The 14,538-nt window shown below is 38.0% G+C and overlaps 2 protein-coding genes across 2 annotated transcripts; one reads left to right on the top strand and one right to left on the bottom strand.

The window, feature by feature from the left end:
- The first annotated feature begins 401 nt into the window (after positions 1-401).
- odc1 (ornithine decarboxylase 1) lies at positions 402-4,788 on the top strand. The gene is made up of 11 exons (XM_008399661.3): positions 402-530; positions 1,175-1,323; positions 1,476-1,610; positions 1,825-1,998; positions 2,110-2,282; positions 2,362-2,578; positions 2,665-2,748; positions 2,839-3,001; positions 3,091-3,206; positions 3,306-3,520; positions 3,616-4,788. Exons 3-11 carry the CDS (start codon positions 1,509-1,511, stop codon positions 3,752-3,754), a joined length of 1,383 nt encoding a protein of 460 aa, XP_008397883.1. The 5' UTR covers positions 402-530; positions 1,175-1,323; positions 1,476-1,508; the 3' UTR covers positions 3,755-4,788.
- Positions 4,789-5,741: 953 nt separating this feature from the next.
- Positions 5,742-13,684, bottom strand: LOC103461115 (G-protein coupled receptor family C group 6 member A-like). The gene is made up of 6 exons (XM_008403447.3): positions 12,549-13,684; positions 12,161-12,473; positions 10,083-10,844; positions 9,471-9,683; positions 9,279-9,396; positions 5,742-9,060 (listed from the first exon to the last, which is right to left on the bottom strand). The coding sequence occupies exons 1-6, from the start codon at positions 12,785-12,787 to the stop codon at positions 8,129-8,131; spliced, it is 2,577 nt and encodes an 858-aa protein (XP_008401669.2). The 5' UTR covers positions 12,788-13,684; the 3' UTR covers positions 5,742-8,128.
- Between the last annotated feature and the right edge of the window lie 854 nt (positions 13,685-14,538).

Here is a 14,538-nt window from a genome sequence, read left to right as displayed (position 1 = left end):
TTGAAAATGACAAACTAGTTTGTCTAAACATACCAGAAAAGTTACCAGAGACCAATCTTGAATGGTAATAAACTAAAAGATGTGAATGAGATGTGTTATTACAGTAATAATAGCAACAAAAGTGCATGTACATTGTGTATTTTATTTTACCGGTGGTTAACTTAGGAGTTTTTTCTGTTATGTCTTAATCTCAGTGTAGAGACAAAATTAGGCTCCTCGAAGAAATAAATTTGGTTTGAGGGGTCTGCTGCACCTCTATAAACCTGGTGTGTGGTCCCTTCAGCGGAGGTCTCTCTATCCACCATGTGGATGAGTTGACAAGCCTAAACCGGTTCCTACGTGGATGGGAGGCCGGTTTCAGCTGGCTGCGTTACCCTGGAAACGACCGCTCTATAAATACTCCAGTGCTCACTCGGCTCGGCTCAGTCAAGCTACACCTCAAGCAGTGCGCTTCACAGGAAGGGACCTGCTTTATTTTAAACCCCAGCACTCTGGTCTAATGGACAAACTCTTTGTAAATGCTTTTTAAGGTAAGAATTTTTGTCATTTGGTGAGTCTCTGTAATTAATTGGTCGGTTTAGTTTAGTGTAATGTTGCTTTTAAAAGCTACGACGTGGCCGGTGTGACAGTCTGTTAAGCTAGCAACCCGTTTTCTTTGTTACCGTTACGGCGAAGCCATGAAACACTTATTCTCTATAACTAGTTTTGGTGTTATGACAAACGGAATATTTTTGTCTTTTCTATTTTGTGATTAACTTTAATTGATTAACGTTTTTTTTAAATTTTTTTGATGAATGAGTTTCGTAATAAATTGAAAACGTAACATCGCCTCATGGCGTTCGGCGCTCCAGCGGAACCGGCATGTGAACGTCATTCAACGCTGATTGGTTAGTTTTTTCTCCATCATTCGAAGTGGAAGAACGTTCTTCATCTCTGATTGGCTAAAGCGTTAGGCTGGGTGTGACTTAAAAGAATCTCGTCTTTCAACGAATTTTTTTCAACCCTAGTGTCAAGTTAATCATAAGTTATAAAATCAGAATGCCACGTATCGATCCGGGCGCTAGTTTTAGACTGAGTAGCAAAACTTGTATTAATTCACGCTACTGTATGAGTACATATGTATTGTTTGTGTTATAGATTCACTAGAATGCTAAATAAAAGTTCCTCCTTTCAGAATCTTCACTCTAGGAAGGCACACTCCAGCTGCTCAACAGGCCCAGGCCTTGAGTTGTATCTTAAGGGGTTTAACTTCACTGGTGAACCACCTTGGCTTCTCTGCACCTGAGTAACAGCAGTTCCGTATTCCAACTCTTTCATATCCAAGTAAGTATCACGTTTTACCCAAATGTTTTTGGAGTTCCTTACATTTTTCACAGTGATTATACATGTCATGTCCACAGAGTCTAATCAAGTGGAGTAATCAATAGGGGGAAAAGATGCTGTCTTTTGAGTATTCTTTGTTTTGATTCTTTCAGTTTACGTGTGACGAACCGAAAGTACTGATCGAGATGAACACCACCACACTCAACAAATTTGAATTTTCCTTTCTTGAAGAGGGCTTCTCTGCTCGGGACATTGTTGAGCAGAAAATCAATGAGTCATCCTTGACAGTAAGTATCCGGTGGGGCTTGTGTAATGGACAGATGGCCTGATTTGCTTTGTCAGCAGGATATACTCTGAAAATCTACACCTTTGATTAAACCGGATAGCTTTGTCCAAGTGATTCACTTTTAGAATTGTTTTTGCCTGTAATAAGCAGGTCTAATTCACTATTCATGTTTGTTAAAGGTAATCTATAACATTATTTTTGCTTTTCTATTTCAGGATGACAGGGATGCATTCTATGTCTGTGACTTGGGGGATGTTTTACGCAAACACCTCCGTTGGGCAAGAGCTCTGCCTCGCATCACTCCTTTCTACGCCGTTAAGTGCAACGACAGCCAGGCTGTAGTTATGACTCTGGCATCATTGGGAACTGGCTTCGACTGTGCAAGCAAGGTAGGCTTTGGGAGCTTTCCATCAATGCTGCTAGCACAATTTATTTATTAGCTGAAAGTGCACTTGTGCCTCCTCCGTTTTTTGCTGACTGTTGGTATTGTCCTCCCACAGACTGAGATCCAGTTTGTTCAGTCCCTGGGAGTGGATCCCAGCAGAATAATCTACGCCAACCCCTGCAAGCAGGTCTCACAAATAAAGTACGCATCTGCACACGGAGTCCAAATGATGACCTTTGATAGTGAAGTGGAACTCATGAAAGTGGCCCGTTGTCACGACAATGCCAAGTAAGAGTTTTGCTTTTTAAACACAATGATTGACTTTGATTTTTGGCCTTTGTTAAAGCCGTTTCTGTTCTCCGTTCAGGTTGGTGTTGCGCATCGCCACAGATGACTCAAAGGCCGTGTGTCGCCTCAGTGTGAAGTTCGGTGCTCCCCTCAAAGCTTGTCGCGGTCTCCTGGAGCGGGCGAAGGAACTGGGGCTGGATGTGATCGGTGTCAGTTTTCATGTTGGGAGCGGCTGCACTGATGCAGAGACCTACACCAAAGCTATTGCAGATGCTCGCTGTGTCTTTGATATGGGGGTGAGTTGCTCATAAAGAGCGTAGTCAGCTGTAATTTATGTTTTCTGCTCTGCAAAGAAGCCTAAACTTAATGTCTGGACATACAGGAAGAGCTTGGCTTCAACATGGATCTCCTGGACATTGGAGGAGGTTTTCCTGGTTCGGATGACACTGAACTGAAGTTTGAAGAGGTAGCTTGAAATGTTTTTGTTTAACCAGGATTTTCTGTTTTTTATGTAAAATTTTACTTGACTTACGTGTGAACTCATTTCCATTTCTAGATTACAGTAGTAATCAACACGGCCCTCGACAAGTACTTTCCTGTCGACTCTGGGGTCAGGGTCATCGCTGAGCCGGGACGCTTCTATGTGGCATCTGCTTACACGTTAGTGGTGAACATCATTGCTAAGAAGGTCATCATGGATGACGAATCATCTTCAGATGGTAAGGGCTTCATCTGAACAGACAACTGAGATATTGCAGTTGCCAATTAATTATGACCATGAAACTAATTGCTTACCTTTTACCTGCAGAGGAAGACGAAGGGACCAGTGACAGAACTCTGATGTACTATGTCAATGATGGGGTGTACGGCTCCTTTAACTGCATCCTCTATGACCACGCTCACTGTTTGCCAACATTGCATAAGGTCAGTCAGATTCAAAGTTTATCACTGCGGTGGGATCAAAGGGGGGGAAAAAAATGCTGACCAGATCTTTATAAATTTTCTTCCGATTGTTTCTTATAGAAGCCAAAACCAGATGAGGCAGTGTACCCCTGCAGCATATGGGGCCCTACATGTGATGGTCTAGATCGGATCGTGGAACTGTGTACCCTGCCTGACCTCCAGGTGGGGGACTGGCTGGTTTTTGAGAACATGGGTGCCTACACTGTAGCTGCTTCCTCCACCTTTAATGGCTTCCAAAGACCCGACATTTACTATGTCATGTCCCGTCCTGCCTGGTGAGTTTTTGTCTTAAAAATTAATTCATGAGGAAATTCTACAGTTTTTAAAGTTCCTTTTTTAAAATTATAACTTGTGCCCATTTCACCTTTAGGCAATATGTGCAGCAAGTCTGCTCCCAGGGCCTTCCAGCTCCGGCAGAGGAGTCCTCCTTGTTCGACCTTCCAGCATGCTGTGGCCGAGAGAGCAGCTTGGACATGCCCACTAAGCCTTGCCATGCCCATGTGGTTTAAGACCAGCTACAGAAAGAAGCTGTTTTTCTTAGATTTATTTTATTTTTATTTTATTGTTTTATTATTATAATTATTATTATTTTTATTAAACTAAGCAGATAGTTCTCAAGCTAATTTTTGAGGCCAGTTACTTGACGGGAGAGAAGTGGGGATGTTGTTGCACATATTTCAGTGTTCTGTACAGAAGCTGGGAGTCAACCTTTGACTGAGGCTGAATCACACCTTGGACCATCTCTGTGGGTATTGGATAAGGTGTAACAAGCAGCTCTGTGTTAACATAATTTGCTGCTGACCTCTAGTATTTGTATGAGGTACTTAATCATGTGCCTATTTTCAGAACTGAAAAAAAGTTAAAAAAAACAAAGTTCTAAATTGAAGAACTGACATCACATGTCAGAAGGACTCAGCTATGAAAGTATTTTGAGATGGAGGTGGCTGTTGGTTTTTGGGAACAAAATTCTAGACCTTATTTATGCTAAGTGACCTGCACCATGTTATTAGTTCAGGGTATTTCACCACTAGCAACTAGTCACATCTGATGCCCACAAAGCAATGGTCAGAGGTGGGATAAAGATCCTCAAATGGCTGCTATAATTATCTTTTCCATGAGCTTCTGAACAGAACCTTGCAAGTGTTAGTCTTCAAGATCTTAAGCATCTTATGTTTTTATTTCAATCTTTGTAACTGTAACTTAGGTCTAACTATTTAAGTTTTTCAGAAACTGTTTATATACGTTTTTTGTTAGTATTCAAAAATGGATTCTCAAAGTAGAATAAAATCTTGACGATTAACACTTAAACACAGGGACTCAAACGGCAAACAACACCTCCTCTCCTCTTTGTTTTTTTTCTTTATGTTGTGGTAACTCTTCTATAATATTAATATGTATTGTCATATTAACAAGACTCTGACAAAGTTTGACCATGCATGTAAACTGGATATGAAAGAGATGGGATAGCACATTCATATCGCTTTCCTATGGAAACTTTTTGAAGTTTTGTATTTTTTTAATAAATATTAGGTGCAGAACCAAATCTTGGCTTTTCTTTTTAAGAGTGCATATGTCAACATTTACTGTTACAGAATCACCAACTCTGGTGCCCTCTAGTGTTTACATTTTGAATCTTTTTAAGACTACATGTTGACAAATCATGATAAAAGGTATGAGGCAGTAATAAGGAACTGAAGGGACTTTTTCTAGGATAAAGCAATAATTTCAAAGAAAGTTACTGCCACTGACAAGTTACTTATTTCAGTTTTTAAAGACCCTTTTCGTGGTCCCATGTAATTATTGACTATAATCATAAGGTGGACTTCAATTTGTGACGTTTTATTTTGTCATTCTTGGGATTATCTTAATGTAATGTGTAAGATTATGTGTGAAGAGAATCAAGGGAATTGAAGACAATGTTTTATATAATTAGGTGGTTTAAGTATTAACATGCTAATATAAAGTATATCTAATAATTTACACATTTAAAATTATCCATCCATCCATCCATCCATTTTCTTGCACCCTTGTCCCTTAATGGGGTCGGGAGGGTTGCTGGTGCCCATCTCCAGCTAACGTTTCGGGCGGGAGGCGGGGTTCACCCTGGACAGGTCACCAGTCTGTCGCAGGGCAACACAGAGATACACAGGACACACAACCATGCACACACTCACACCTAGGGGCAATTTGGAGAGGCCAATTAACCTGACAGTCATGTTTTTGGACTGTGGGAAGAAACCGGAGTACCCGGAGAAAACCCACGCATGCACAGGGACATTTAAAATTATTTTCAAATATTTTTCTATATTTAAGATTAAAACAATTTATCTTTAAATGTCTAGCATCCTCCTGTCGGTGCTTTAATCGTTGAGAAAATTAGACATGCAGCAAATGGTGTATTTTGGAAAGTCATTAGAGTCTGGTCATGTTGCAGATGAAGGAATATGGAATAAAAAAAAAATTATTAAAAACCCAACCTACTCACAAAAACAGCGTCATGTAGAAGCTTTAATTCATCCTTTTGAACAAGAAGCCTTCTTATTCCATACTTATTGACATGTTACAGAAAAAATAGGTACACCGATGCCCTTATTCCCAAAAGCAAAAATATTTGAAAGCACAAGGAATAACAATACAGATGAAAGTGTGAAATTTGTCCAACTTCATATTATTCTGAGTAAATATAACATTTATCTGTCATTTGCAGCAGAAGATATTTACAATACTTATGAAACAGAACCCTGAGATTCCCAACAGCAGCATAAATACACATGTTTTGACCTAAATCCTTTCAGGCATGACAGACTGGAATACATCTCATGAGAGGAGAATGTTTTTCTGGCTTTGTTTTTCGAGTTATAATATGAGCTAGATTTGATAGCCAAATACAAGCTTTCTGCACATATTCTACAGAAAGAGGAAGCACGCTTCCACAAATACATTTACTCTGCACACGAGTTTTGCATTTTATTTTATTTTTCCCATGTAGTTAGCGTGCCATGAAATCACTAAAACAGTTTTGGAGAGTTTGTTTGCTCTACAAAATATATACAACTTTAAAGGTGCAAATGTATTTTTGCTTCTTCACCATGCAAGGAATTCTCCATCTCCTTCGGTTTTGATTAATTAGTTAAGTTTTTAGTAAGTAAGAAAAGCTTATTTATCAAGTGCTCTCCATATTATGGACATAAAATCACAAAACTCTGTACAAGAGAAATTAATGTTAAAATATACAAAGAATAATAAATTCTGCTGATGAAAAGCCGTGTTTTAACTTTGCCACCATTTGCTCTGATTAAGAATTCATTTCACTGGCCTTGGGCTGCAATATCTCTTTGTACCATTGACTGACAACATCATGGCAATTTTAATATTTATAACAGCAGTTTTCAAAATCATTTATTTTAAATATGTGACTTTCCCTTTACACATTTCATACAAATTCTTGTAAATAATAGCTAAAAATAAAGCGTGTTTAGATAAGTAAACTGTACAGTGTAATCACAGATGGCCTAATTTTGTAAAAACAAGGTGATTTATGATTAAATTAAAATTAATCTATTTGTCAAAGTTAACTTTTTTGTACATGTCTGTAAACTTTTAGGTTTTGCTTTCCTTTCATTATTTGAGGTGCTAAATTGATTTTATAACACAACAGATTTTTATTTACATCATGTGAGTGAAACTGTATCATAATATTAAAAATTAACATTTGCCAGCAGTTTTAAACCAGATTTTAAAAACTGTGAGTTTCTCTCACAAGGATATTTTATTTGCTGATGGAAAGGAAAGATTACTGCAGTCACAGAGTTGGCAAATGAGAATAAATTATATAAATGGCCTGAAATATTCTAAGCTATATTTATATACAGGTGCATTACATTTAAACCGAAGTGTACTCATTACGTTTGTTGGTAATTTATCTGTTACCATTTGGTTGAAGGTTATTTTTGTGATTACTCAGTCTTCTGTTCAGGCTTTCAATTTCTCACTTAATGTTGAAAAAACTTATACAACAATCAGCCATAAATGCATGGATCAGTCTGAAAAAGTCCTCTACAACATTTTCCACATATTTATGGCAACCAAGTTTTTTTTGATAATTTGTTGCTACTTTACAAACTCAGTTTCTGTCTTGTGGCACCTGAAATTTTACCAAAGGCAAATGCAAAATTTCAATAGGGGAAAGAGAAGGACTTTTTTTTCCCCAATTGATTATTTTAACAGTACAATAGCGTTCATGAAAATTCATTTCCTGTCCCAAAAGACGTCACCTTTGTTTCTCACTGTCTGTTATGTCAGACTAAACTTCTGTCACTTTAGGTCAGTCAGGTTTACCGAATAACGTTTTGCTAACTATTTACAATGAGCAAGAATTTTCTTCGTACTTTCTTGAAATCAAGAAGTTTACATACATATTCTCAGTATATGGGTCTTTAAGCCATTTTGTAACTAATTTAGTGGGAAGATTAGGTCATTTCTCCATTTGAATAATCCATTTGTGTCACAATCTTAAACTTTCTGGCTACTGGTTTGAGATGTTTGTTCACTATTTCCACATAACCTTTATTCCTTGTGATTCCATCTATTTTGTGAAATGCACCAATTCTGCCTGCAATAGAACACCCAACAACATGATGTGATGGATTTTTACTCTCTGATTGGCATTTTGGTCCATATCGATAAAGTACCTCCTTCCATCTTTCACTTTAGATATTTAGTAAAGTTCTCTACTTAGCTTACCTAACTTTTGGTCTGTTTTAATGTCAAACAATGAGAAGAAAAGTGTCAAACTTTTCATACAATGTATGCCTGGATTCTATTATATTATTTTGCAACTCATCTATAACAAAGGCAAGACCAAATTGGAAAACCATGGATAATTATGACGATATCACGGACAAGTCCTTCCTCTCATAATGTTTCCTAATGTATTCACTAATAGCATTGTGATTATTAATCTCTTTCCTAAACAACATAATGTAACACTTGGGGGCCAAGTGACAGCCAAGAATGCTGATGCAAGAGACCAAAACGGCTGCGCTGCTGATAGCCGGTTTGTACTTTCCTTCCAAAGTGAGATAAATTGGGAGGAAAACAATCCATATGATTAAAAACAGCACCATGCTCACTGAGATCAACGCGGCATTTTTGTAAATGTCGGGTAGCTGTCTACCTTTGAATGCAAAGACAAAACACACAAGGCCCCAGAAAGAGTTGTAGACTATTGTGGCAGCAAAGAACTTTTTGGACTCTTCGCACATGTTACATTGATACAATATTGTGAGCTCTTTCTGTTCTATTGAAGGAAGACGTGGGAGAGCGATTAGCCATGCCAAGGATACACCCAACTGCACACCAGCGATGATGGCAACCACAGCTACTGGATGATTAAGCTTCTTAATCTTAGAGCCAACCCTTGGGTCAAAGCTAAAACCTAACAGGATCTGAATTAAGTTGGCCAAAATGCAGGAGATACAGAGGGAGAAACTTATACCAAAGACAGGAATGCCTACACAGGAACGTGGTGTGGGTTTTCCTATAAAGGTGAAGGTAGTGCAAAAGCCGAGGAGCAAGGAGGCCATCTCCACATAACACAGGTAGCCTCCAATTGCCTTAACAACAGGAGTCCCACAGTTGAGGCCAATGACGATAGCGATCACTGCAGTAGCAATTATTGCAATAGCAGCTGTCATGATCAGAATGATGGAGAAGGGGTCTGACCACTCGAGAAACTCTTCAGTTTTATTCACACAAGTATTTCTGTGGTCTTCTGGTGAGTACTGGTGCGGTTCACATTGTCTGCAAAAAGTATCTGCAGAAGAAGACAAAGAATATAAAAAGCAAAGAAAAGCATTTGCTGTGTTTTCCTGTGAGACTGGGAAAAAGAAGGGGTACTATTGTATGCTTTGGATCTTTATCCTGACCAAGTGCTTCTGAGCCTATGGCCTCAAACTGATGGCAAATAAAGTAAGAGAGGAGAAAATTGTATTTTAGGCAAAAAACAAAACAGATAGCAAAGATAACACTGACCATTTCCATTTGAATACTCGTGAGATGAACAGTTAACACATCCATAGCAACATTTTCCACGTTGTAATTCCCTTCTTTGCCCTGGTTGACATGTTCTGGAGCAGTTAAAAACAGACACCTGTGAAAGAGACAATAGGATTAGCACAGGATTATGAGCTATTTATTTTACTGACTAATATATCTTCATCTTACATTTCCAGTGGTTCTCCATTGGGATAAATCTTTGTCAAATGAAATGGTTTTATTTGGCCAGTATTCTCCGATTTTTATTTTCTCAACGCCTTCTTTGGACTCAGATGTGTTCCAAAACAATATGTCGTATCCCAAACTGGGATCTCCGTTTTCATCGAAGTAGATATTTGTGTCATTCACAGTGATGTTGATATTCCTGATTACATGAAAAAGCTGTGGAGACAATTTTTAGGCCGATTTACTTGTTATGAAGTCGAAGTTTAAATATATTTACAGACAAAAACAGACCCCACTGGTCCAATGTCATTATTAATTTACTATAATACAGTTTAGTTATGGGTATCAAATTAATTCCAATTATGCAAGGACTTGGCAGCAGAGATTATACATACAGGGACACTTATATGCTCCATGTCAGAACATTGCGTACTTTGACTGTCTTGAGGACAAATGTGCAAAACTACCTGTACAGGCAATATAAATAATAAAAAGATTGATGTTTGCTGCAAAACAAAAGGTACTTTTTAAACTTTGTTCGGCTAATAATCACAACCAAACATATAAAAAGTAATCTGTAAAGAATAACTTAACACAGAAAGTTGTTTACTTTACCTCAATAGCAGTAAACTTGGTTCGTTCGCAGCTTTGATTGTTACATTTTAGTAGGATTCTGAGGCCCTCAGCAATGACCTGGACAGCCATGTAAATGTTGTAGGATTCATCATGGTCAATGTAGCAGTACAAGCATCTTAGGTCGGAGGTCTTATTCTTGCAGTTACATTTCATGTCATCTTTGGAGCTGTTTGTGAAAACTTGATAATAACTCAAAATGTTGTTTGTAGTTCCATTAAACATTGATGTGACGTAATCTTGAAAGCCAGGCACCTCCTTCTGTCTAAAAATAAAACCAAAAACTGGACCAATGCTTTCGATTCCTATTATCTCAGAGATTGTAGAAGATGTGGACCAGGCGTCACTTGCTATCCATGTCCTGTTGAGATTTTTTTCAATAACTGCTTCAAGGATGATGTGAACATTGGCCTCTTGGGTGAACATGATAATGGCCTCAGCGGTAGAGTTTCCTATTTTTTTCACCAGATCTGTTGCAGTTGAACAGTTTTTGACAAAGGTATCAGGGAGAATCTCCACAAAGTCAACACAGATATTATTGTCATCGAAGAGCTGCTGGAGACTATCGGTTCCAAACTTCCCATATCCATCAATGCTTCCCACAATGGCCACTGATCGCCATGAAAAATTCTTCACCAGCTCATAAATGGCTTGCGTCTGATGTTTGTCACTGGAAACAGTCCGCAGGAAGGTGGGGAACTTAGATTTTAAACTGAGCTGCTCGCTGGTTGAAGCATAGCTAATCTGTGGAGCGCAGCAATGCAATGAAAGAGGATGTAAAAAGTCTACACATCCATGTAAAAATTCATACATTTCTCAAAAATGATTGACATTTTCTTTCACCATTAATTTGACAGGTATCCTTTACAGTTCAACCAAAAAAAACAAGGAAATTTGTCTGAGGGAAATATTTAAGGAATAAAAAAGCAATAATAACCTGGGTGTGTAAGTGTGCGCACCCTTAATTTTTTTTTTTTTGATGAATCACTGTTTGAGTCATCATGGGTAAAACACCTGCCCTCGGTTACCTGAAGCCTGAAAGGTACGTTTGGCATGAAAACAACAAAGCACAGAAAAAAAGACTCTGAGGCTGGTAAAAAAACAGTCACTTGTTCTACACTATTTGTTTCGTACAATATCTGGATGCGTGACCAACACGGATTGGTCAATGTAGCAATGTAGTCTGGAATTGATAAAACTACAGACAAACTACAATTCTAAAACAGCACAGAAAATTTACGGCGTAGTTCACAACTTCTTCTTCTGTTCGCTGATTGTCCCAATAAAACAATCTACCAGAGACAATCCGAGTCAAGAGGAGAACGCTCAGACTGAACAGAGTTACACAGGAAGGCAATGGCCAGGATGAAAGAATATCTTCCAAACTATGAAAAACGATGGGGGCTTAATTTCATATAGCTGTTTTTATAAAGAGAATGAAATCATGAACAACTTCATGTAAAGTCAGTTTTACCCCCAAATCTAGAAAGCTGACCGATATTGTTTTTTCAGTACCACAAGCAGACATTCAAAATAATAATAATAATAATAATAATAATAATAATAATAATAATAATAATAATAATAATAATAATAATAATGAATTCACAAGAACAAACTTTATAGTCTTGGAATGACCAAGTCAGAGTTCAGAGGTAAATCTTACAGAAAATGTGTGGGGTCAAAATAGAAAGGTTTTTCCAAAATGTGAAATATTTTGAGAACTTTTGCAAAGCACTGGATAATATTCATAGGTCCAAATGTGGGATGCTGACAGACTCAAACTAAAGAAAACCTGTAAGCCAAAACAGGTGTGCACACCTTTGCAACTACAATATTTCAAGTTTTTTTAAATCATATTTTTCTTTCAGACAGATTTGTTTGTTTTTTGGTCATATTGCACAAGATACATAAAACATTAAAAGTGGAAACAGTTATTTGAAGAATTATCACAATCTTATTTGATTAAATTTCAGTGTCATGATCTGGTATGTATCAAATTGATATATTTACATTTAAATGGATGCTACATAGCATATAAAACATAGCGAGAGACAAACCTGTGTGACTGATGGTAGAGCAAGTACCCTTGCAACTGCTATGGATACCTCAGAGAATGTCTCTCCAATAACCACCTTCGTCTCAGGTTCGGGAAAAGCGAAATTGATGGATGCAGGTATGAGACACCTCTGGGGATCTGATTGGTCCTTCAGCAGCTGCAGAGTTGCTCTGATGGCAAGGGTGACATCTCCACAAGTATCATAAATGTCATATCCAAGGGTGAGGTTGGGCAGCAGTCTCGGCATTCGTTGGTTTATTTCTTGGATAGAGTAGATCATCACTTGGGTACGTAGGAATACTTGTATATCAAACCTACAAAAAAAGGCATGAAATAAACAATACATTTTCTAGCTTTGTAATTGGATTCTTTGCCAGGGACATACTTACGCTGTACAGTTTATTGGACCAGGATCTGTTGTTCTGTTGGTTTTTTGGTGAACAGGGAAAAGACCTCCAATAATAACGTCCCCATGAAGATATGCATGCAGATCTGTATTTTTAGTGCTAGAGTGAAACACACTCATAAAAGTTACAAGTAGCTTCAACAGAAACATGGTTGAATCAGACGTGCAGGCTGTGCTTTCAACTCCTGCAGTGTGAGATTTCTCCTGGAAAACTCTTCTCATATAGGGTTTGCCTACTGATCTGGGTCATTTGCATCGTCAGATGGATTTCCACTGATATCATTAGAACAAGATACAGGCACGAAAGTAGAGAGGTGATTTGAATCACTCACAAAGATGAATTCATTCGCAGTTTATCCTCACTGCAAGTCATTGTGACAGTTGTTGATCACATAAACCAGTCTGAACAGTAAAGGCATTCATCATTCCACTTTACCTTGAGGGCCTCTGATACATCCCTGCTGTAGTTTGCACTAATCTCCATGAGAGGGCAGCATGCTTCATACAATGTAGCTCTTTTGATTTAACAGATCAATGTTTTTATTCTTCTGGAAAATAAATCCATCTCAAGCCTATCACAACCTAAAACATATTTTGTCTAGGACTGCTTTGCATTTACCTCCATCCATCTTACTATCAACTCCCAGCAGCCAGAATAAAAAAGACATCCAGACAGCAGGATGCTGCCACCACCCTTACACTGACTTACAGTTGTTACTTTACTGCCACACATAGTTTTGTAACCAGTGCAACAGTGCTACCTACTGCACAGTGCTGCAGTTGGTAGCACTGTTGTCTTGCAGCAAGAAGGGCTCCTGGGTTGTTGGGGGTAATAACAAAATAGTATTACCCCCTCTGGAACAGAATATGAAATCTCTTCCAGATTTCAATTTCTCAATGGTGGAAAAGCAACAATACAACAATAAGCTGTAAATGTATGAATTGGTTAGTTTCAGTACCTTAGAATCCAATATTTATGGCAGCCAAAGGGTCCTGCTTCTTTTTTCTGCATTTACTAGATTCAAATAATTTTATTTTTCCGCCCTAAAATCGGCATAAATTGGACTGATTTAATGTTTTTTTTGCATACATTGTATCCCACTATCTGATTCCAATTGTATTATTTTGCAATTAATCTACAACCAAGACCATATTGAAAAACCATGGATAATTATGACGATATCACGGACAAGTCCTTCCTCTCATAATGTTACTATGTGGGAGAACAATTAACCAAGCCAAGGACACACCAAACTGCACACCAGAGATGATGACAAACACAGCAACTGGATGATTAAGTTTCTTAATCATGGATGAAATTGTTGGGTTAAAGCTAACACAGATCTGAATTAAGTTGGCCAGAATGCAGGAGATATAGATAGAGGAACTTATAACAAAGACAGGAATGCCTAAATAGGAATTTGGTGTGGGTTTTCCAATAAACGTGAAGATTACGCAAAAGCGTAGCAGCAATGAGACCAACTCCAGAAAACACAAGTAGGCTCCAATTTCTTTAACAATAGGAGTCCCACGGTTGATCCTGGTGATGACAGCAATTATTGCAATGACAGCCACGGTGATCAGAATGACGGAGAAGGGGTCTGACCAGTCGAGAAACTCATCAGTTTTATTCACACAAGTATCTGTGGTCTTCTGGTGAGTACTGGTGATTGGCACACGATTTGCAGGAAGTGTCTACAAAGGGAGACAAAGGCAGAAAGAAAATTAAAACAAAATTTAAGTGAAAAAGAAACTGATCAAAGCAGAAAACTTAATCTCCAAGGCCAAACATCTAAGGATCACAAGATCCTTGTCTTTGACCATACATATACTACACTATGGTAATACTAAACATCATTCAAAGAGTTATTTCATGTTTTATTCATTACAAATGTTTTGGTGTTGCTGTGTGAGGAATAAGCAACACATTTCAGTGTAAACTAATCTGAATTAGTGAAAACTAATATCCTCTA

The sequence above is a fragment of the Poecilia reticulata genome, chromosome 22 (genome assembly GCF_904066995.2).
Source record: "Poecilia reticulata chromosome 22, P_reticulata-male-v2, whole genome shotgun sequence".
Taxonomy (NCBI): domain Eukaryota; kingdom Metazoa; phylum Chordata; class Actinopteri; order Cyprinodontiformes; family Poeciliidae; genus Poecilia; species Poecilia reticulata.
Note: the sequence above shows the minus strand (reverse complement) of the source record. Positions and strands in the feature narration are given on the sequence as shown.